The sequence below is a fragment of the Nesoenas mayeri genome (assembly GCF_963082525.1).
Source record: "Nesoenas mayeri genome assembly, chromosome: 10".
NCBI classification, from domain to species: domain Eukaryota; kingdom Metazoa; phylum Chordata; class Aves; order Columbiformes; family Columbidae; genus Nesoenas; species Nesoenas mayeri.
Window position 1 is genome coordinate 12,251,526 of NC_137560.1, and position 23,941 is coordinate 12,275,466.

General features: G+C 39.7%; 1 protein-coding gene across 1 annotated transcript in view; it reads right to left on the minus strand.

Annotated features, from left to right (window-relative positions):
- The window catches only part of LOC308043971 (contactin-4), a gene marked incomplete at both ends in the record, with an annotated part of 157,556 nt that overhangs the window by 84,570 nt on the left and 49,045 nt on the right, over nucleotides 1-23,941 (minus strand). Inside the window, one exon of the mRNA XM_080350395.1 lies at nucleotides 15,701-15,796. Coding sequence (XP_080206521.1) covers nucleotides 15,701-15,796 — 96 coding nt within the window. The remainder of the gene's footprint in view (nucleotides 1-15,700; nucleotides 15,797-23,941) is intronic.

Sequence of the window (23,941 nt, forward strand, 5' to 3'; positions counted from 1 at the left end):
ACTGTCCTCACCTTCCAGCATGTGCTGTGTTCCAGCCTAGGAAGTACTGAATGGTCACACCTCCTATTTATTTAATGTATTCAGATACTGCAACAACATTTTGCCATGCAAAACCCCAACAATGCCCCATATCCTCCTCGCAACCAGTTAATAAAAGCTATTAACACTGCAGTGTCACATCCAAGTCTGACCAAGACATAACTTTCATTTATACAGAAATATTAATAGGATAACACTGCCCTGATTCAAGAGAGGGAAGAACCCGGCCATTAATACCACCTTTGTACACCTCTGAAACTGCACGCTGCAACAGGCTCGAGTGGGTAATGGCTCTGTTAATAACAGTGTTGCATAAACTTCATAAAAGACTCATTTTTGGTGAACAATTTGTAGATTTTTTTCTGCTTTGATTGCTTGCATTCTCCAGTGTTCAAATTTCTCTTAAGAGGTACTAACAGGGTGTTTTGATGGTTAGAGTAAATGTGGGCAATGATAAAGCGTAACTGATTATCTGATGAGTGTCCTGTGAATTCATACTGTATTCTCATCTTGCTTACTAAATTTTGTTGACTGCTTGCAGGGGTATTCATAATTTCAGATTTCACTGGGATTTGATTAAGCAATCAACATTCATAGCCCTCTGAATAACATAATGAGAATGGGAAAGGAGGCTCAATGCACCACGACACACTGACTGAGAGTGCATTGGGGATGAGGAAAGAGGATTATCAGGGAAAGATGAATCCGCAGCACAATATACCAATATAGCACCGGTCCCCAAGGCTCCTGCCCACCCATACCAGTTGTCTGCTGGCAGCTGCACTGTGGTTTCTGAAGTTTTTGGCCATTTTTCTCTTTCACAGTTTTATTTTAATAGTAAAGCTATACGAATTATGCACTGTACACCTTTTTTTGTTTGTTTGTTTTTGTGGGCCTACAGATAATTTCCTTGCCCTGATAGCACTTCGGATCAATTTTTTGTCTTCTCTCCTTGAATAATTGCCGAGGAATTTAAAGGAATCAACCTGGGTGCAAACATCACTTGGTAATTCTCCCCTTGACTTCATGCTCTGCCCTCTCCATCATACAGGGCTGCCCAGCTACGTAACACCACAGCTTCAGTGCCTCAAATGCAAGTTTTAATAGGAAGAATAATGAATAATTAACAAGATTAATCTAAAGTTAATAATTCATTGCTGCATGAACCCTCATCTATGCTAAACCTGATGATGCAGTTACTTAGCCAGCCAGTCAACCGTAGTCACGCAAAGAAAAGCGTTGTCCTTGCCAGACGGGACAGAAAAAAAGCACGTGCCCTTCATCTTCCCTAAAATTAGTGAATTGCTTTGCAGAATTTAACTCAGAATAATACAAAAGTGCCACTAGTCACTGTTGTCAGTGACAATATGGTGATAATGGGAATCACCATAAAGTTGTGAAATCATGGAAGGCAATGAACAGACTTTGAGGTCATCTCTCCAACCTGAGACAACTCTGAGGTTTTTCAAACTTTTTCATAGAAACAGTGTATGAATTCCGATATAGTCTAGCAGGGCACAACACACACCAGTGTGTAACTGTGCCCATGTGTTTCTTAGTGCTGGCTTATGGTAACAGAAAAGCCGGATACATATATATATATATGACATGTACACTAATGAGTCAGAAGAGTAGAAGAATGAGGAAAATGTACAAACAGCCAAGTTCTGTGTCAGACTCATCCTCATAGCAATTTGCAATGTGTGCAGGGCTGTGGTTGCTTCCCAGCCCCTTGACTCCTTGCTCACCCAGTATGTAGAGCTTCATATATGGGTAATTAAATGGTGAGAAGTCTTAATTACCTGAAGTCTAATCAATAGTCACCTCTATCTGCTGCATCTCTATTTTTCTGTATCTCTAAAATAGTTAAATGTTTGATGGCTGTACACAATTGACCTGGCTTATCTCTCACAAACAGCTTCCAGCACCAGTCGATGGCTGGCTACACCGGCTGCCATAGCACCAGGAACATTAATGACTACTGCACTGCACCGCTGGGGATTTTGACAAAATTTTAACCTGAAGTTCCCTCAGGGAGAAAAATCAACAGCAGCTCTTATCTTTGACTGAACAGAAAATGTTATGTGATTGAGAGTTCCGTGCTGTTGTATTTACTACAGTTAAATACACAAACCAATTTTAAAAATGTCTGATGGGCAGCAAACACTCTCGCACACCCCTACCAATCTAGCATACAGGCTGACAGGTTTTGGAAGAAACTATTTTTTTCTTTTTTGTCTGATAAACTTCATAAACTACCTTATAGAAATTTACAGCTCAGCCTGGACTTGCCTGAAAAGAAAACCCCCAACCCAACCTGTATTTGTCAAAAGGGCTTATGATAACTTTGGGGAACCAGGATTAGATTTGATGCCACTCAGTTTCACGTAGCTCTGGTTTAAATTTAAGTTTTTGGATTCAGGCTCACCCCAGTAGTGACCCAGCTCCTCTTGGCCTCTGTGGAAAGGGCCAGTTCCCCAAGCCATGGCCCTTCCCAATGGAGACTCGACCTTGAACTGGACCAACCAACAGTGAGGCTCCAGACACCTGAGAAGTTGGGCTGTTGGGGCCACCAGGAGTGATACTCGTCCACTGAAGAAGAAAATTATGAATTGGAAGCTTATTTCTGCTGAGGAATGGGAAATTACGAGATGGGTGATCCAGGAATGAAACACCACCACCCCTGGCATAGAGGAGTTCCTATGGGTAGTCATGGCAGATGATTCATGCTGAAATAAAAATTATGGAAAAAATCTTACTGAATGTGCAAAGTATCATGTCATGTAACTATATGAAGCCAACCTTAAAAAAGAGCAACAATACAGAAAGTACTCACAAGTGGGTAAATAACTATGTATTTACTACAACCTTTACCCCTACTAATAATGCAACACCTTACTTCTTGAAGCCAGGAGACCCACACTTGGGTCTCCTATGACACTGATCCAAGCCTAGATGATTCCACAGCTTTTCCCACTGAGCAATGTATAGACCTGTATGATGGTCTCTCTGTTTTTAAATGGATTTCAATGAGGAAATTCCAAAAAAAAGAAAAAACAAAAAAAGGATAATAGCTTGATATGGTCCACAGAGTGGCATCAACATCCTTCCAAAGGAAAACTCATCTTCACCTGACAGCCAGAGATAAAGCACCTCTGTGGCAGATACTGTCAGTAGCAAATTGAAAGCAGAAAGAGATCAGCCAACGAGAAAGATAAAGGGGGCTGGACTGAAACTGCTAATTACTTATGGACAAACATCAAATAAGAATAAAAACACCATAAGATGGGCATGTGCATAAATGATACTTACACTGATTTTTTAATTCTGCACTGTATTTTTCTCTGTGAGATTCAATCATTGCTTATGTTTTCCAGTCTTGTTCTATGTAAAGTACTACACATACCACCTTAAGGAATGACTCACAGATTTAATCCAAGAGTTTGTTTTCTGTTTAAAGTCAGAGAGAGTTAGCCTCTTTTTTTTTCTTTCTTGTGCACTTGCTTCAGTAAAGCTAAAGATCCCTGGGCTTGTTTTAAAACATATTTCAATGTGACCTAGCTAATCCTTTAATACCAGCTTTCACTACCTTTGATCAACCTCTTACTGTAGCTATAAGAGATTAGATCAAACCTCTAAAAAAATGAAGTTTGTTGTGGAGAATTTTTTTAATGCATTGAATTAATATTATGATCAACCCCAAGGCTGAACTATCTGGCCAAGCAGTGTGGGTGGTATGTCCTTTAGAGGAGATATCTGCACGGACAGGCGCTGCTATGTGATGCTGTGGCACTTGTCTATAGCACATAGGAAAAAAACCTATTCTGTTCACATACTTGATAGATGAACAGTGTTTTGATACATACCAGTTAAAACCAACATCACAGTTGCACATTTAGACCTATATATCAGTAAAAAAAAAAAGCCAGACCCAATAACCCCATTTTTTTTCCCGTAGCAAAATCTCACCCCCATAGAAAGCAGTGCTCACATAGCCAGGACTATTGATTTTCATGAGGCAGTATACGCATTCAGGGATCTGGAAACCCAAATTTGATTGCAAAAGTGGAGCTACATCCACGCTGTGTTTGTGTCAACAACACACATTCTGCTATGACCATCTCAAGGGAGCTGAAAGCAGATCAGCCTCCCTGGCCACTTCTGGGAGCTGTGTCTGAAGGACACAGCTGAGGCTGGGTTTGGAGGTGAAGGGTGGTTGCAATGCAGTTAGCAGAGTCTAGGAGCTACCCTCAGATCTCTAATTTATTTTATAAAGAGATCACAAGATGTTACAACTTTTGATAAATGTCTATTGACTGAATTCTGTCAGACGACAGACTTCACTCATCTTTAGCCAGCCCCTGCCAGCTCTACCCCCTTTCAATACCATTTCAATCTTCATTTAGAGGTGACTGCAACTGAACAGGGGAATAAACCACATGACTAGCTTGCTGATGATTTCTTTTTAAAGATGTCATGAGCTGTCACTAATAAATAAAAAAAAAAAAATCCATTAATGTCATGTTCCTTATTATTTCAGTATTTCCAAGGTCTTTACTGAAGAGTTGAGCCTCTTCTCTTCTAATTCTTCAGGAGAGCGGCATGTGTTACAAACCCCAGATATCACACCTACTGCCTGTCTGGGCACAAACAGATAATGGTAGGTGGTTGGTAGGAAGCCTGAAGTGGTACCAACACCCAAGGTGATAAATGACATAGGCAAGCTGAAAATTTTGGTCTGAACATCTGTGCCAAAATCTGTTCTCAGCTGTGACCTTCTTTTGGAACTCCTGCTCACAAAGCTCATCCCTACTGAAATGAGGCAGGTCACATATATCAACTCTGCTGCTTAGCGTCACTCTAAAACGAGCTTGGCATTTGTGGTATTGGAAATATTTGTAATTTCATACATTTCTCAATTAAAACAGCACTACATTTTCTCTGAGCTGTCAGAAATATCAAGCCAAAGCATTCACAAAATTAGGAAGAATTTATCCCTATCCCTTATCCTCAAACATGTTGGTAAATTTCTGCACAAGCTGAATCAGCAGTGTTAGAGAAAGCATTCTATCAGATTAATTTTAATCTAATCCATTTCTTTCTCCTGAGAAGCCTTTTATGCTTCTTGTTTTTAATAATTTCAACAATGACTGTAGCATAGTATAAAAAAGAAATTATGAGAGATGCACTTCAAGTTGAAGTTACAACTCTCAATCACTTCTTATTTAAATGAAAGTTTCATATGCCTGATTTTAAGTTTAATGAAAGCAAGTTCTGCTGAACTGTAATAATATTCAACATGTGGAACCAGACACAGAAGAATTACATGGGAAGCCCTTTGTCTGACTCAGCTGCTCTCTGTAACGCTGCTATGGAAAGAGATACCTGAATTTGGGGGTGTCAAGAAGAAATGCTGCCAAGCTGCTTAGATCCAGCTACAGCTTTCAGGAGTATCACTCCACTTGTGAGCAGGGACCTTGTCTTACAGTTATGCTACCAGGCACCAGGAACTGGCAGGCTTGGGGAAGTTATTTTCTTGTTCTTATCTGAGATAAGTCACTTGGAGGCTTTTTTTGAGCTCAACAGCTTATGTCCTAGAAACCACTTGTATAAAATGTTGACACTTCTTTAGTCATGGGCATTTGACTACTGTATGGGGACTTGTAGTTACTATTACGAGGAGAAATTAATAATCAATTCAGATATTTTTGATGCTACACTGTTTGCTCTCCTTACAGTCTTCTCCACCTCCCACATATCTCCAGTATGCACACTGCATCCTCCTCCAATGAGCAATACCTAGACAAATTCTGTTTGAACTTCATTTTTTCCTGTTCTAGGAAAGACACCTGTGAGCTGCTGAGCCCCAGCTCCTGGGGAACACCACCCTGCTTCTGCATTTTCCTATTTGTTTGGAAATCAAGCTTTCCCTCTGCAATTCCCTACATCCTGCAAACAGAGCCATCTGTGCACAACATGGTTTAACTCCTGCCCACCAAACCAGAGAGATCTGCAACATCTCCAGGTGCTGCATGTAACACATCTGCCAACACTGCCCCCACCATCATTGCCACATTCAAACATGTCAAAAGCATCACTGACTAGTACTAATGCAAAACATTTCTCTCTTTTTTTCTTTTTCTTTCCCAGCCCAAAGGGACAGTTTACTGGCTCATATTTTCAGTCCACCCTTTGGTGCAAACCACGAAAGGCTCACTGACCTTGCAGCATTTTGACAAATAGCTGAACCAACTTGCAACCAGCTTAGATTTTTTGCTTGGTTTCCTAGAGAAATAGAACTTTTACAACCACGTTGCCCACCCATCTGTGAGATACTCCTCTCTAAATTAGCTTCTCACTAATTGGAACCAAATCTGATCAAGCGGCAAAGCCTTATGAAGACATTAAAACAGAAAAGAAAGAGGAAAAACTATTAATGTCTCAATAAGGACAAGGCAAGGGTAGTTCAGCACTTCGACAATCAGCTTGGCAAGAGGCAACTGCCCAGTCCTAGGCATATGGGTAATGCAAGAACCATATTTAAAAAAATCTGTGGACATACCACAATGGAAGAAACTGCAGGAAAATAAAGGCTGAATATTAAAGTTACTGTTGTGGAGTGGGGACATAAAATGTTCCATGCCACCTGCTATGTAAGAAATATAGCAGGAGAAGCATTCTTATCCAAGCAAACACAGAAAAGTAACAGAACTTGTAACATTCAGCTTCCTATTCCTCTAAACATTTCATATGAATTTGAAATGCACCACAAGAAAAGGTTCTGGTACTGAGAAGCTGATTAAACACTTAAGGGAACATGTGCTTCAAGGCTCTTGCCCAAAGCCATTCTGAACTGGTCACCCAGCAGAAATGCCAGATACATTCACACAGCAGAATAAACGTTGCAGAGTTGCAAAACAGGCTGATGCTGCCTGGGCAGAATAAAATAATCCCCTGCTTTTAGGCAGACATTAGGTAGAAATGTCTGTGGCCTCCTTGACTATGAGCTATTTCTAGAGTAATTTCTTCCCTTTCCATTATCTCTTTCAAGGTTGATTGTTTTCTAAAGTCTTAACAAACTTTACTTAATGTTGACTGTAAGGATACCAATGGATAATATTACAAATGTTTGCTCCCATTGTTAGCAGAACAGCTCTAAACATTTATTAATAATGTATTAATTCTTCATAACTGAAAAATGAAAAGGCAGTGTGACAGTTTTCAAAGAAGAGAGAGAAACAACTGTAAGGTTGGTGCTGTAGCATGGGGAGTAAAAGGGCATAAATACTTGACAGCAACTGAAGAAAACTCTGTTTCAAAGCACCCCTCGCTGTGCAGCGCTGCTCGGGGTGTAAAAACCCCCTACATTGATCCTCTGATGGTAGGAAAATGTATGATAATTGCCTTCTTCCTTCTGCACTGTTCTGATTAGTTTTCCCAGTTTTTATTCCCTTCCTCCTTGTACGATACAGTGGGGGCTGTATCAGCACGTGAGAATACAAGTTGTGATTTGTGCGATAGATTATTTGTGAGACAAACCCCTCAAACCATTCATCACATAATAGAGGCCATCAGCCATACTTACAGCCAAAACATTTTCACTGTTTCCAGCCCATGAAGCGCCCATCATTGCTATAAAAAAATAATAACACAAGGAGAGAAGAACTGACCAGACGAGTAAGCACGCACTAATCATTTTTCTGCAGAGCACAGAAGTGGTCTTAGCACCACTGTAATCAGTAAAGTGCTTTCTGAAAACATGTCTGGTGTCTACACTTCACTACCTACCGTACAGCGTGAAAGGCTGAGATTGAGATGAAATCAGAATTGCCATCTCTTCTGTCAAATGCTAAAATTTAGTTAGTTCTACTTGATTAAGCTGTGCAACAGAACTAAAAGTTCTCCTAGCTGCTGGGGAAAAAAAGAACAGGAGGAGAGAATGAGAAAACCTGAACACATCCATTATGTGAAAAGATGTGAGAATAATTCTCTGTCAACATTTCAGCTCACAGACACAGATTCCACCACTCTGGTTCCAACAGGAGTAATGGCATCAGATGGGAAAGAGTTATTTGAACAACTGAACTTTAATGAATCTTCTCCTCTTTGGGAAGATGGACTTTTACAAGCGCATTGACAACGTGGGCACTGCAGAGACACAGAAAACTTATTTTTCTTTAACTCTTGCCTTTGCTCAGTCAGAGAGAGACGGTTCCCAGATGCTCAGGCAGATCAGATGACTCTGCAGCAAGGAGCAGAAGGATAAGGTGTCTGGGAAACTGAGGTTCAGGTCTAGAAATTGTGTAGGGAAGGTTCAGTCCTGCATCAGCAGGAACTTCGTTAGTGGCCCTAAGCATGTGGGCAGGAGGAGACACGTCCTGTAGAAATGTCAGCAGGTTTCCATGTGCAGATCTGAGCACTTCTCTAAAGAAACTATCAGCTGATTTATTGCTTGCATAGATTTGTGAGATAAATTAGGAGGAGTGGGAACAAATATGCTACAGAGGTAATGAGTGGTGGTATGGCCTACAGATAGAGATCTGAAAAATAAGACATACCTCCAGGGAATGCAAAATCTAAATAATCAAGTGATTTGCACCAGTGTTCTCTGTGTATGTACATTCACCATTTCTCACAGTACTTGGAAATCTCAGTCTCTATAAGATTTTCCCACAAGTGCAGGAAGCCAAATGTCATGAGAACATCATGTATTATACATCTCTCTAAAAATGAACCAAGAGAAAATTTGAGGAAGGGGGGAGGTGAAGGAAATCCTAAAAAACAAGTTCATTTATCTTTCTAAAGAAGGAAGGGAGAAGGATTTATAGACTCATTTGTTCTGTACGCTTACGGATGTGCTACCACCCCATCAATTGAAAGGTGCGCACTTTTCTAGGATTGTATTTTTTTTTGATCTCTAGACCCGCAATGAAATGCCAGAGATGTTAAAAGGTATTTGAAAACTGTAGTTGTTAAAATATTAACTAAATCTGTCCTGACTACCAAATAAATTTGGTAAAAGTGGCAGCTGAATGACAGAGCTCTCACAAACTTATTAAATGAAAAGAACTATTTGGCACAAAATAGTATTTTGGTCATAAAATTTGGAGATAAAGTTAAAAGGACAGTGACCTCCAAATACTTCCCAGGCACATCCCCCATGGAACACAACTTACATTCAGAGCCCTGAGAAACACAAGCGAGTGTTTGCTTTGGGGTTTTTTTGTGCTTTTTGTTTGCTTGTTTCAATTAAGTTTATCTTAACAAACAAATGTATCTTGCCAAATTTGATTAACAGTACTGAAAGAAAGCAAACAAGAAAAGCTAACCTGTTTTCCCCTCACAAAGCTTCTTTCAAAAGGAAAACATTTTTAGTAACAGCTTAAATTGAACACTATTTTATGTTTTTAAATGGTTTCTAAATATATCTAAATGTAATAAAAAAAGCTTGAAAATGAAACACTTCAGAGAAAAAAGTTTGTGTGGGGTTTGTTTTCCTTTTTTGTTTTTGCTTGGTTGTTTTGTTTTTTTCCCCTCTTTGGTTAACAACCCCTCCTTCCCAATCAATTACTCCCAGAGTTCTTCTGAAGAGTGACAGAAGATTATATTGATCTAGCAAGGCTTTCAAAATCTAGACTAATATAGCATTGTTTTATAGCATCCAAATTATAGAGCTCATCCTGAGACATGCTGAGATACTTTAACTAGTCTTGTCAAAAAAATAATGAAAACTTTTTGATGTTCCATTTCCAAACCTGTTACTGTGACTGAGATTCTGGGGACTGCCCAGTTAATGCTGCAGTAGTGGCCAGCGGCTGCGATGGGGACCCTTATGTGTTTGTTGTAACAAAACCAAAGCCAAATTTTAGCTACGTACATACTTTTATAATTTTTGACTGTTCTCTTTTGTCCACTTAAATACCTATAGCTGCTCATCATGCTGTTACACAGGCCCTGAATGCCATGTTCCCATAGTAATGTTTACTCTTACATTATTTTTTCCATAGAGCTTCTTAAGTAGAGTGGTTGACACATGTCCGTTGTCAGGCTGTTAATTAAAACAACTGTGGAAATAATGAGGGAAAACCCTGCATGCACAGAGTAATTATCTCAGAAAAATGCTAACAACCCAAGTAGGTGTCTACCAGTTTTTACACTGATTTAGTGCATGTAAGTGAACAAATGTGGAAGTGGAAAAAAGAAAAAAAGAAAGAAGATAAGGAAAAAGAACTGAAAGCTTCTAACAGACAAGGCATCATTAATACAGCAGGACTGGCTTTGAGAGCTCGGGAATCTGCTGCTTTAAGAGCAGAAAATACAACAGAAGCAAATGTTTGATTTGCATTTATTCTAGTTTTCAGTCCAGCAGCTTCCTGAGCTCCAGATGAACATTTATTTTCCAAATTTCCAGCGCTCAGCAAGCACTTCATCACAGGAGGCAATTGCATCATTATGCTGCTTAACAAAATGTAACATCAGGATGCACTGACCTGACAAAATAGTGACTTCCTGCTGAAACCTTGCTGCGAGAAATACACATTTCATTTTCATCTTGGGGATCTGCGATGAGGGGGAAAGCCTAGATTCATGTGCTGAATCTCCAGCTCATATTAAACTAAAAACCAGGACAATACAGGGCAATGCCCAAATTGTTCTGTGCAAGCTGTATGCAGCTCATTTTATGACCCTGAAAACACTTGTTAATCATTTGGACTCACTTTCAGGGTGAATTTCTTGCAACATTTGAATTATAGGAAGCTCTTTATTTGACACCATTAAGAAGAAAAAACAAACAAAAAAACCAACTAATTTACAGAGGCCAACATAATTTTACTTTTAGCTGCCAGCTCTTTAAATATGAGATGTTTCCAAGCAGGAAAGAATTAGAGTGAGCTACAGTTGAAAGGATAAGGCTCTGGATGCAGACAGACTTTTTTTTTAGTAAGATCCACAAATTTTAAGATGATCAATGATACAGCAGGGGATAGGAAGTTATTATCATCTTATTTACTATTTTTCTAACCAGACAAGGGCATAAAAACTCATGCCTCATCTCTTCAGAGCAACAGCTACTCTCAGATTGAATAGTTTCACTTCTAATTTTTTATTTTAGTTTAGTTTTTTTTTTTTAACATGTTCTTGTCAATGCAGTAGAGACTAAAGTAAAAAATAATAAAAAAAAAGAAGTAGATAGTAGATTTTGTTCTCCACAGACAGTCCTGTGCTTCAGTGTTGGTTGTTAACGCCCCCAGGCACTTTTTGCAAGGATGATGAAGTTAGATTTGCTATCCTAATCAAATTCCAAAATAAGTAATTGCATTTTCTCTATCTTAATGCCACTTACACTTTCAATGAGATATATTATTTTTCACTTCTAGCCTGAATGTTTTTTTTTTACTGTTGCACTACAACATTAAATACTTGCAATGTTATATCCCAGCAGTGGGATACTGGGGTATGGGAAGGAACTGATCTCTACAGCTTTGCTTTGCAAACACTGCCTTGGTCCCCAGGGATGGAAGCTGCCAAGGAAACACGGTGGTTTTCTGACATGCAGCTACTTCCAGTGATACCTTATATTCTCTTATGAACCTCCATTTGCCCGGAGTTGAAATAGGAGATAGCTGTGGTAATTGTGCAATGACTGCTAGAGACCAAATAGCTTTGATTACATGGAGAGACATGCAATTGACTAATGGAGATGCAATGAACGCAACTGAAAAGCATTGACTTTGTAGTTGTGACTTTTAAAATGCATCCCTGTTTCTAACATTTGGAGGAAGGAAAAGTAAAAGAAAATATTGCCACAGAGAAGATTAAGTCTTGCAGAACAAGTGCTTCAGTCTGAATTAACTGGACCTATTTTGACTTTCCATTAAATACTTTATATGCAAACCAGAAAACAACGACTGGCATAACTCCAGCCCCGCTTAGTTATAAATTGTAATAGTATCAATTCAGACTAATTGTGGATCTGGCTACAATTAAGATCATTTTCTAGCTACAATAAATCAGGTCATAGATGGTGGTCACAAAGGGAGTTATCTCCCATCCAAATGATTGAGGGAAATAATCACCCTTCAGTTTTTTGCCTTTCTGGACAACATAAATGCATCTTCTTCCCAGTCACTGTAAGATGCTCTTTCTCACATACTGAACCCAAATCGGAAATAACACCAGCACCCTTCTGGGATGTTTTTATACTATCAGTACATACACTCAGACCAAAACTTTCTCCTGAATTACTTGAAGAAATGTAACACAATTTCCTTCTCCCTGCTAACACGAACGCACACCAGCCGCTGCATCTTCACACAAGGCGTCCAATGCTACGAAGATTTCTTATGGCAAAAGAGAAAACTCTGAGGAACTGCTTCACTAAGGAGACAAAGGCAAATGTGCATGGCTCCTGCCTTGTCTCTGCGATGTCTGTCGCTCTAGGAGATACCAGCCTGCTCGCCCGAGAGACAGGAGGCAGCTCCTCACAGCCACCAGTGCCAGCAGCAGCGGGTTGTGTGGCTGGGGTTCATTCTTCTAATTGGAAAAGGGCATAAAACCCCCATGTCTCAGTTCTTCAGAGCAGTGCAGCTCAGCACCCAGCTACTCCCAGCCTTCCTGAACTCGGCCCATTGGCACTACCCCTCGCTGTTGCCACACAGTTTGGGATAGGACGAGGGTGAGCACTGCTCTTCAGCCTCATGTTCAAGGCATTAGAATGAATGAGGCTTAAAGATCATGAAACATTTCTGTCCCAAATCTCCCCTCTTTTTTTTTTTTTCTTTGCTGCGGAAATGAAGCTAAAAATGGTGCTTCACCCATAGCACTGCAAGTCTGCAACTGAATTTGTGACTGATCCATAACCCATCTTCAGCGTTTTTTATTATCTAGTTTTGGCAGCTTTCTCAGATGTGGCAATGAGACCCTCCTGAGGAGGCTGAGGGGCAAGCTCCATCCATCCAGACCAAGGGGTGTATAATCTTTAGGTACAGTTAACACTATAAGAGCCACTGTCATAAAAGTTAGATCTGTGATAACAAGTAATTTTGTGGACTGGATATCACAGGTGCAAGAATCACCTTCAAGTAAGGAACACTGGAAATCTGAGATACTGAAATTCTCATGATAATCTCTGACGTAAAAGGAAAAACAGCATCTGAAGTCAAAAGGTTAGAGAGGCCCTAGCTGAATAAATTAACTGGGTAGGTACATATGCCATACAGCTCCTTCCTCACAGTATATAAAAGCAAGGTTTCCTGTTGGTCTGCCCTCCAGCTGGTCAGACACAAGTGGAAGAAGCTCCAAACACTTGTCTCCTCCTGTCAAAGCAATAAAAGCAGCCTAACGGCAAACAGCTTGCCTGGCACTTTTCATCCTGCTGATGAGGGCAGACAGATTTCAAAGCAGGACTTCAAATTTTTTTAAAAGGGACACAGATCCATAAATGATGACCCCTTGTTCGTGATGTACCAAACAACCTTCTGATGAAAGAGCCAGCTACAATGGCTGGTTGTTGGACATGGTGTTCAGTGGCACAACACACGGCGTTTATCAGACATACAGGTCATGGCTGAAATGGTATCTGGCAAAAAGAGATGACTGGCTGACTCCCTTTCTAACAATTCATTTGATATAAATGCAATAGTGCAAAACATGTGTTCAGGAAGTCAGCCAACAAATGTAGGACTTGAACATTTGAAACGAATTTGTGCTAAACTGAAAGAACTGTTTTGTATTTCCTAAACATTGATTTCATCCTCTTTGAAGCAAATCGCACCAAAGTACTTGCTACGTAATTTATTATAATTGGCTATCTGTAAACTCTGCTTTGAATCTAATTTTTTCCCTACCAAATTTTGCCTTTGCCACTGAGAAAATGCTGGCTAAGTGCCACTAATACAAATTGCTCATAAACTTTACCACAATGGGGTCGATGATGCTGGTTCCTTTCAGAGAAGTGCCTTTGGCAGGTACCACATGCTGCCAGGAGAGATCATTGCAGGGCAGACACACACAGCAGCTATTGTGGTCTTCCTTTAATCTCCTCATTAATTACTTTTTAACATAAATATATTGAGAATCCGGAGAACACCAAACACTTGGGTGTTAAAATTCAGAGTGTTTGGTGTTCTCCGGATTCTCAATATATTTATAGGGGCTTTTTATTGTACTTAATATCTTGAGTAGAAGGTTGCAAATATCCTTCATGTCCATGAGAGTTGACCTCCCTTCCATGGGAGGGTGTACTGTGCCATTGACTCTGCACTCCCCAGGATAATGTAGGTTAGAAATGTGGCTCCAGAAAATGCCCAGGGACTACAGAAAAGTGTGACACAAACATCTGAAGGATTAAGGGCTCAACCAGCCCAGCTTGGCCAGATCTGAAAGCTAAACCCCAGGCAACACTTGACGAGCCAGTCAGGTGTCTGCAGCACATTCCCCAGATTCTATCTGCTCCAGCACAGTTTGAGACAGGAGGTGCCACCTGGGCCAGTGACAATGGAACAAAGGCAACACAGCTCTAAGATTCTGCCCAGCTCTGCCATGGCCAGGCGTGGGGTGGGCCAGGTCCGGTAATTGCCATGGGTGCTGGTTTCCATAACCATATGGGGACGTACATGCCATCGCCCCTGCTCTAGACAGCAAGTATAACATGTGAGAGGTGCAAAAATAACAAATTAGTAAGATTTTAAGAGAGGATCAATCATTTAATAGTACAGCTATAGGCTATAGTACACTCTACAGAGTACAGGTCAATATGCCACTCTAACACCACAAGCAGGGATTTTTTGCCTGTCTGCTACTACAGCTTTTCTATTTCTCCATGAAAGTCAGAAATCATCTTCTTTCTGAGGTGTTAGAAATACCAGTGACTGCCAAGACAGGTTATGTCCTTTTCTGCACAGCCTGTATTTCTGGACACTCAACAAACCCTGAGCTACAGTTAGTACTTCTCTCTGTAATAATGGATTTAAACGTATCACCAGACAAAACCAGCAGTGCACACAGTGGCAAACCTTCTGGGACTTTTGGTAGCAAAGTTTCCCACCAGCAGAGAATACAGTGGTGTCTTCAGCAACCCTATGTAACTTGCTGGCAAGTTATTTCCTCCTCTCTTACAACACTCTCCCTTGTCTTTCCCTCCCATAAAAGCAGTAGGAAGAATATTGCCATGCTAGAAATAAATCCCCATAGGATACCTGGACAATTGCTAACACATCCCAAGTACCCAGGGGACAAAAACAGTGACACTGAGTGTTTGGGGACAAAAGAAAAAAAAAAAAAAAAAGGCATAAAATTAGCTCTGTCACCAATCTTCAGCCTTTTGCAGAAGATACACCCAGGATCCATACAAAAAAGCTCCTACAAGATGCACAAGATCTTGGCCATGTCTTCTACGTACTGCTTTAGATATTGCTTTAGTTTACATCAGTTAATTTCCTAAGTGCATATTCATATGCAGTAAAATCAGGCTTTCTCTGCACTTACACCCAACTGGAGATCTCCCAGTGAGCATAGTCGATAAGGCCATCCAGTCAGGCTGGCAGAGCCACAGCCTTCGCCTTCAAGCTGTGCCATTTTAAACTTTCTGAAACATACTCAGAGAATGAAAACCTTCCAAATTGCCTGGAGTGCTGAAAGCGAGAGAAGGAAACCACTTTACCCCCAGAATGCGGTGGTGGTCCACACAGCAGCACCATGCCCTGGCCCTGACGGACAGACACCGTGCTTCTTGTTCTGGTTTTGAAGTTCTCAAGATCTGCCAAGAGAGAAAAAAAGTCAATTAAAAGGAGTTTAATGGCCTTTCCTCATGAGAAGGACAGAAGTTTCATTAGGACTTTGCTGCCTGACATACAGACAAAGTGAACATCAGCTTGGAAGGTGGGTTGGTGGGACCTGGGTGGGATGCGGGGCAGCGGAGGCTGCTGTGCATCAGACACAGCAAAAGAATCAGTAAATATCTCCACAGGTTGCAAGGCTGGTAAGCGGCAAGAGCTGCTGATTTACTCAGGGCAGGAGACATGTCTAGAGAAAACTCCAGTAATCTGTAATGCTGATAGAGTTTTGTTTTATGAATTTATGAAGAATTACTGCCTTAAGCAATCACTTGTGCTACAACTCAGTCTGTTTCCCTTTAGGAGGCTTGTTACTGATGCCCTTGCAACCCACGTGTATAAACTCTTCCTTTCCTGTAAGGAAGTCTCTTGTAATAGCTGTATGTTAACCACAACAGTGCTTCAATTAAATTAAATTCCTCCTTCCGCCTCTGTCCTTTTCCTCTCCTTGATGGGTCCTGCACTGCAAAAATACAACTCCCTCTCTTCTCCCCTTGCACACTGAATTCAAGAAGCTTGCTATTAAGTGACGAGGTGACTCTCTGGGAGCCAGGCAGTGGCACCAGGTTTTGATCAGCACCAGCGGCTGCTGCGTGGGAGCACTAATACACTGAACCACTTCAGTGGCCTTTTATCCTTAACAGTCCCTTGCATTTCAATTTTCATTTCTTTTGCTTTCAATGTAGCTGAGCTGTGGTTTGGTGATTACAAACCTGTTGTCAGTGCAGTTGGGAACCAGAGAAAACACAGGTGATAAATATTTAACAGTAGGAACTAGTAGGAACATCATTATAAGGTTACAAGGATGAAAAATTAAGCCTTGAATTTTATCCTCTCTTGAAAATGTTTTCTGGAAGCACTGGCATGCATACCTTAAAAGAAAAAGTCAGAAGAAGTAACTGCTTCATTTTAGCAGGAAGAGTCTGTGAAGGTTTCTAAAACCAAATTAAGGACAAAATCCAGGCAAAAGGGGAACTACAGTGGAAGTGGCAGGTAACAATTTGTTATAGTGCTAGTAGTCACTGTGTGATTTCCAGCACAGTTGTGCCATAGCATCACACTGTATATTACAAAATCCCTTAGATCTTATCATTGTATTATTAATTTTTCGTTATTTTAGTGGATAAATATTGTAGGGACTTACTTGCTGCATTGCAGTGAATTATTTGTGAAAACAAAAATCGTCCAAATCAGCCACCCTTCCATCTGTCTTCTGCCCAAGTCTGTGGGCAGAAGCAACACCTGTCAATCCAGGCTGTTTGCGCTGGGTGCTAAGGCTGCTGCATTAACAAACCCTTTGGGCAAAATGGGTTCACACAGGATGTTCAAAACTACACTTGGGTGTAAAACTGGTCCAACATGAACCTGGGTATCAATTTCACAGCAGGTTCACCAGTGTGAGTCATTTGTTCAGACTTTGTGTAAGTACGGGCAGAAAATAAAGCCTTTCTCAAGTCATAATCTGAGTGTGCAACTTTGAGCAGGGTGATTTTTTTTGTCTGTCTTTTTTTTTTTTTGGCCTAGAAAAACAAAACAAAAATACAACCCAAAACAAAGAAAACAGAAGAAAACTAATTTTCAATGAAAATGGAGAGATAAAATATTTCTGTCCTAAGTTCTATTAAAAAAAAAGGTGGAATGGCACTTTTCAGGAACCACTGTTACATTTGTCTGTCTACCTTCCGGTCCCATGGATTTAAATATGTTTTGGCTGCATGCAGGTACAAGAATGTATCTCATCCTCACTGAGAACAATTGCATAAGGAATAAAAGCTTAAAACCAAAATGATGCCTGGCGAAATAAATGAGGCACTAGAAAACATTTCTACACAAATGTTATTTCTAATAAATTAAAAAATGAAGTAAAAGCAAAACAAGTCCTAATCATCAAAGCAGATGTTTTATATACGTATATAGACACATACATATGCACTAGAAAAAGACTCCAGCAGTGTTTGCAAGAGTCTCAAATTATATAGAATGGAAGACTCTTCATATCTCTATTTAGTTACTTATATCTTCCTCCACATTCATGAAACTAAGACATTACGTCATATGCATATACATACACAAAACATTTCAGAGATTATGACAGAATTCACTTTTCAGGCCTGAATACCAAAAAAAAAGCAATACACAGGTCTGCTTTGGAACATATGAAAGAAAAATTGCATCAGCTCTGAGCCTGTGTGTGTAAGCATATTTACACAGTGCTCTAGGGAATTCTGTTAGTCACAGGGGAGGGAATGGGAAAGGTGTTTCATTACCAACCAGTTGAAACAGCCACCTGCTTCGTGATCCAGCAGCTCTTAATTATGACAGTATGGAGAGAAACTGCATGACTCAATAGTTTAAATGCAAATCTAGTCCTCTAACTTTTTTGCAAGAAGGAAATAACCCTATTTGTTGACAAAATAAATAGCCATATATTTATGACAAGAAAAGGATTGCTACCAGGAAAAGTAGTCTCTGCTTGGATGAACAACTAGGAAATGATGGAAGAATGGTCAGAATCAATTGGAAGCAGCAAACAAAGCAGAGCATTCATCACTGTTGCTCCTGGTGCAATATTGCTCCTATCGAGCTTTGAAAGTCAACTGTAAATTCTGAAAAGCCTCATGTACGTGCTTAAAATCTGTCTCTGAGTAAACTAACAAAATATAGATAATTATAAGAAAGGCTTAATGTCTCAAACTGATGAGGCTGATTATGCTCATACATTCTGAAATCCACACTTCAAATTTATTTTTGAAATAGGTGAATAGTAACTTGAATTAACAATAATTTCTTTAATATTTTATTAATAAGAAACTTCATTTAAACACCACCTTGCAATCTTTCCTGATAAATTAGGAACAATATTAGTGTTGTTGAATGGTTACAGTTTATAGATAAGCGATGCTCAGATTCGAGAGGTTCTCCTCTACTTTCACATGCTGTGCAAAATGGACAAAAACCTTTCCTACAAACTTCTGCTCAGATGGGTGCAGAATATTGCACTGCAATTTCATACTGCTGAATTCCTCATACATGGAGGTAAGGCCACTTGCTAAACAAAAGTTAAATACACTTGCTGAAAAGCACCCCGCAGGAAGCTTTAACGCAGAAGGAGCACTCTAACACTTCTTTCCTCATGTTTGTTATCTTCCTCCAAGTGAAACACAGCTGTCTACTGCATCTCTGCCCCTGCCTGGAGAGTAGGTAGGAAATTATTCTCTATACTTTTGACATTAAAAAATCAATGGGACAGCAAAAGAAGATGACAAAAATAACCCTCACAGCTGCAGAATGACTCCGAATCACAGCGTAAATGGTTTGGCTGTATGTATCTCCCCTGATGAGAGCATTAAGTTCCACTTTGCCTTGCCCCCAAGCCCAAAGATCCTGGCTAACATGAGGATTTTTGTTCTTATTTGCCAATTTAAAAAAAAAAAAAAAGGGGGCAAACCCACAAAAGCACCAGTAAGCCTATTAAGTCAAACTCCATTATTTTTTTGGCACACTTACTGTTGTGCAAGAAGGTTTGAAGAAGAACTATCATACCACCATGTTTCCCTGGAAACCAGCTCTCTCTCCACTGGAACTTACACCTAAGCAGAACTAGGTGAACTGCAAAATCCGAGGTTTTCAGGTGTCCAACTGCTGGACCTGCCACTGTACCCAAGGAGGTGTCCCCCACAACACAGCACAGCTACTCAGCCTGTGCTGCTACAGGGCTGGCCTCTACTCATGTTTTTCTCACTGTGTCATATTTCACCTTTTTTGCAGTTATAGTTTCCTACTCCTGCTCCTTATATTCTTGCACACTTAACTGTTCATCCATTTCACCTATGTACATTGTCAATGAGATCACAGATTCCTGACTCAAATACTTTTGCCCATATTAAAACAAAACAAAAAACCAACACCACCCAACAAAAATCCCACAAATCCTTTAAAAACAGCTGAGGATGTAGATTAAAAGAAAATAAAAGAATTTCAGATTTGGGAGGGAGGCAGGGAAAACCTCAAACAGATCACTACTTTCTCAAACAGAAGTGAGACATTTCTGGTTTTCACACAGAAGCACTGTCATGATGAGACACCACCATCCCTTGAAGTGTTTCCTAGCCCTGTGAAAAATGTTATAAAACCCTGTGGTAGGAAGCTGAAATAATGGAAATAGAGATGAGAAATTTCACTTGCTATGAATTATGATTATCAGCTGCTGGAATAAACTACAACAGAGAGCAGTGAGTTCAGCATCTTTGATGCTTGGGGATCAAGACCACTTTCCTACAACGTGTACAAACACTAACTATACTGTAATCACACTTAAGCAGTCAGGTTCAGTTAGGGATAAACTGGTGGAAAATACCACCAGTGATGAACAGGAAGCCACATTACTGGGCACTGCACCCACCCAGCCTTCAGATGCATGCAATACTGGGAAAGAAGAGGAGGAGGTCTGGGAGCCAGTGTGATAGTCTGGTGGCCTGATGCCCACTCATAGACCCAAGAGTCCCATCAGTTTGCTCCTTGGGACCTGGCAACATAGTATGTAAGAAATCTGAAAATAATTACATTATTATTAAGAACCCCATGGGGTACTAAATACCTCATAATAGAAATAAAAGACCCAGTCATTTTAGGAGTTTACAGTGAAATTTTAGACATAATGCAATGAGCTTTGGTAAACAGAAGGGAGAGAATAAGACAAAGCAAAACAATGCCTAGAAGCAATAAGTTCATTAAGTTTTAGCATGCAGGCATCTTTGTGACTTAATTAAAGTTTTTAGAGTGTAAATTGCTTCAATTACAGTGATCTATCATTGCATAGATCAAAAAAGAAAGGAGCTTAAATTTCAATAAAAACATTCATATATGAAGCAAACAAAACATGACCAGAATTGAGGACTGCTACATAAATAGAAACTGCTCCTTGTTGGAGCCAGGAACACACATACGCTTTTGGTGAAAGTGTTCAACACCTCAGGGGCTTGTGGTACTGGGCAGTATGTGACCATGAAAAAATACTGTTTCTATTTATAGCATCAAAAAGGAAACAACACAACATAGCAGGTGCAAGAAAGATGTAAATTTACCCTAACTAATCAAAACAGCATATGTCTACATAAGCAATCCTAGGTCACTTGCACCAATAACTTGGAGATCAGGCTCTTATTTTAAATGTGTTATTTCAAATAAACGAGCTCAGATATTTGTATGACTGTTAGAAAAAGAATACACTCGCATATTAGTTTTTGCCCTATTTAAATTGGACATTCTCTTTGTAGGAAGCAATTATCAAAATGGATTAAAAGAAACCACTGAGGAAGAAAATATTAATGCTTTCCAATTCTGGAAGTCAATGGCCTGCCAAAGCATATTGGGAGCAGACAATACTAAACCAGTGACTCCAACTGAAAACAGAAAAATACTGTATAAGCTTCAGTAACTCCAGTATCACATGGGGATGTTATTAGTAACGTTTTCAGTGCAAAGAGGAGATTGTAACAAGGAGGTGTAACAGGACTGCAGACACGTTATTGCAATTAGCACTGTTACACAGATCTTATTTAATGAAAGAGTAAGGATGCCATTTAAACTTCATCATCACCACAGTATCAATTCTAAATCAGATATAACAGACCTATGTGAGTATAAAGCTGTATGTATTTAAGCTGTAAAAAATACAGTGATTTGTACCACTGACAGCACCGTGTCAGCAATTGCATTACTTTGGGAAAGTAATTTAAGTTCTCTGAGTCAAAGTTTCCACATCTGTGAGGATAAGTCCTTAAACTGTGTGGCTCAAAAGAGACTTGATTACCTAATATTTGCACAAAAACTTGACAATTCATGCTGAAATTCACCAGAGTGCAATATGCTGTTGCATGTGCACACGAACACCCATCCTTTAATATGAACTTGAATATACTTTCTTGCATTACTAGATTATTCTGTAGCCTCCATTAAAACTCTGCCTTAATGTTTAGTAACACCAGTTACACAGATACTGGTAAGTGATGCCAGTCTGATACAGATGCTTATTCCTCAAAAACACTTGAAAGCCCAGAGGGTGCCAGCAGCATATGTCATCCTATCAGCTTTTCAGTTTGGGAAGGATATTGCATTGAACCACCTCCTTCCAAAACCTCAAATGTGGTTTAATAAAAGCTTAAACAATCTGGAACGATCTAAAGCCCCTTAAAACTGGCCAGTTCGTCTCAGTAAATGGCATATGGAAATTTTAACCAAAAACATATGGCTTTGCACAGTTACAATTATCCAACTTTGGGTAGAGTACTGGAAAATTTCCCCAAGTTTTATGTACAAAAATCATTTTTATAGCAAAGAAGATTCAAATATAAACAAAAGGAGAGAGCTGTAGCCTTTTGTCCTTTATTAGGAACTACTTGGGTTTGTACTTCGTTTATGAAATTTGGTAATTCTTTTTGTTAGAGACTACTAGATAAGCCCTGGAAATCAAAGTTTGCTCTTTAAAAGCACTATTTCACAGATGATATCAAAGTATGAGCAAGCAAACAAGACTGCATCAGCTCACTTTCCCACACGTTCCCGCTGGCAGGGGCAGCATAATATTTGACCTCTGCTTTTTGTATTTATATCCCTTCTCATTTACAGCTGCAGTGATTGTTCTGTATTTAAGACCTGTACCCAAGCAGAGCGGTTACAGCGTTTGTATCCGAGACCCACTGGAGTCCTGTTAGTGCCTGCAACATGGAAATAACTCAGCAGTTGAACTTCCTGTGCCCTGGAAACCAGACTGAAACAAGGTGGCTTCAAGTCTCAGGTCACTGGTGATTTGACAGAGAAATCCCTATTTTTTATAAGACCTAAGCTCCGTTTTGCCTTTCTTTGTTTGCTAGAAGAATGTTTCCATGGTTTGTCTTTTTTTTAATGCATAACATATTTTTAAAATCCAAAATGCTGTTGTAATTATGCCAGTTGTAAAATTAAGAGAGAACTCTCTATGCAAGAAGGCTATTTTAGAACTATCAAAACCAAAAATATTATAGAAAATTAACATGAATAGTAAATGATTCAAATTGATGATGACAGGTGTCTGCATGTCTTTTAGAAAGCCAATTTATGTGACTATATCATGTAGAAGGAAGCACTGCTGTACACTGCCTTGAATGGCATGCTGTCAAAAACTCATATACCATTAGTGAAACCTTTGTCAGTACATGTAAGGCTTTTCTCTAATGATTAGAAGAGCAATGTCAATACTATTTTTATCTATTATTCTTGTTTAACTGATATAAAACTATTTATCCTTTGACTATATTCTAACAAAAACATACACACATCAATCACTTCTTTATACATCACTGAATTTTAATTTGCAAAGGAAAACATGACTAAAATTCAGGCATAGAGAAAAAAAAAAGTTAGCAGCTTTTATGCTTATTTTACTTGAAGTCTAGAGACTTTTGTAAAGCAAATTTGATAACACCTCAGTGATATTGCTCTACTGCACTGATGTTATTAATAATAGTGAGTAGCTACTAAAGCATAATACCTATATCTATATGTCTATCTATATTTTCAAATGGCTCATTATCCTTACAGAGTGAACTACTCAATGAACCTTGATAGAGGATGTATGTGCTTGAAGGAAAAACAAGGGATTGTAACACAGGACCTTGAGAATAAGGCCACAAGATAACTGCAAAGGCCCTGTTCGTGCAGCTACAGGGTGGAAACAGATGCCTCCAAACTGTCAGCACAACCCACAGCTCCTCTTCACCAAAGGAATGCACCTTGGGACTGAGTAAAAGTGAGGTTGGCTGGAACAAAGAGAACCACAAGCAAGAACACAAGTTCTATAAAACAGATGTAGTAAAACTCAGACATAACAGAGACTGGAATCAAGGAAGAAAGAGCAATTAGTACAGTAGTAGTAGCAAGTGTATGAAAGTATCCACAACTCAGGCCCAGTTAGGGGAAGAAAGCCACCAGCACCACTATCATGCTCTCCAAACAAAGCAACTCCAGAGGCAGGTGAGGGGCTGTAACTGTCTCCTCCTGGGAGGGCTGACACCACCCAGCTCACATCCCGG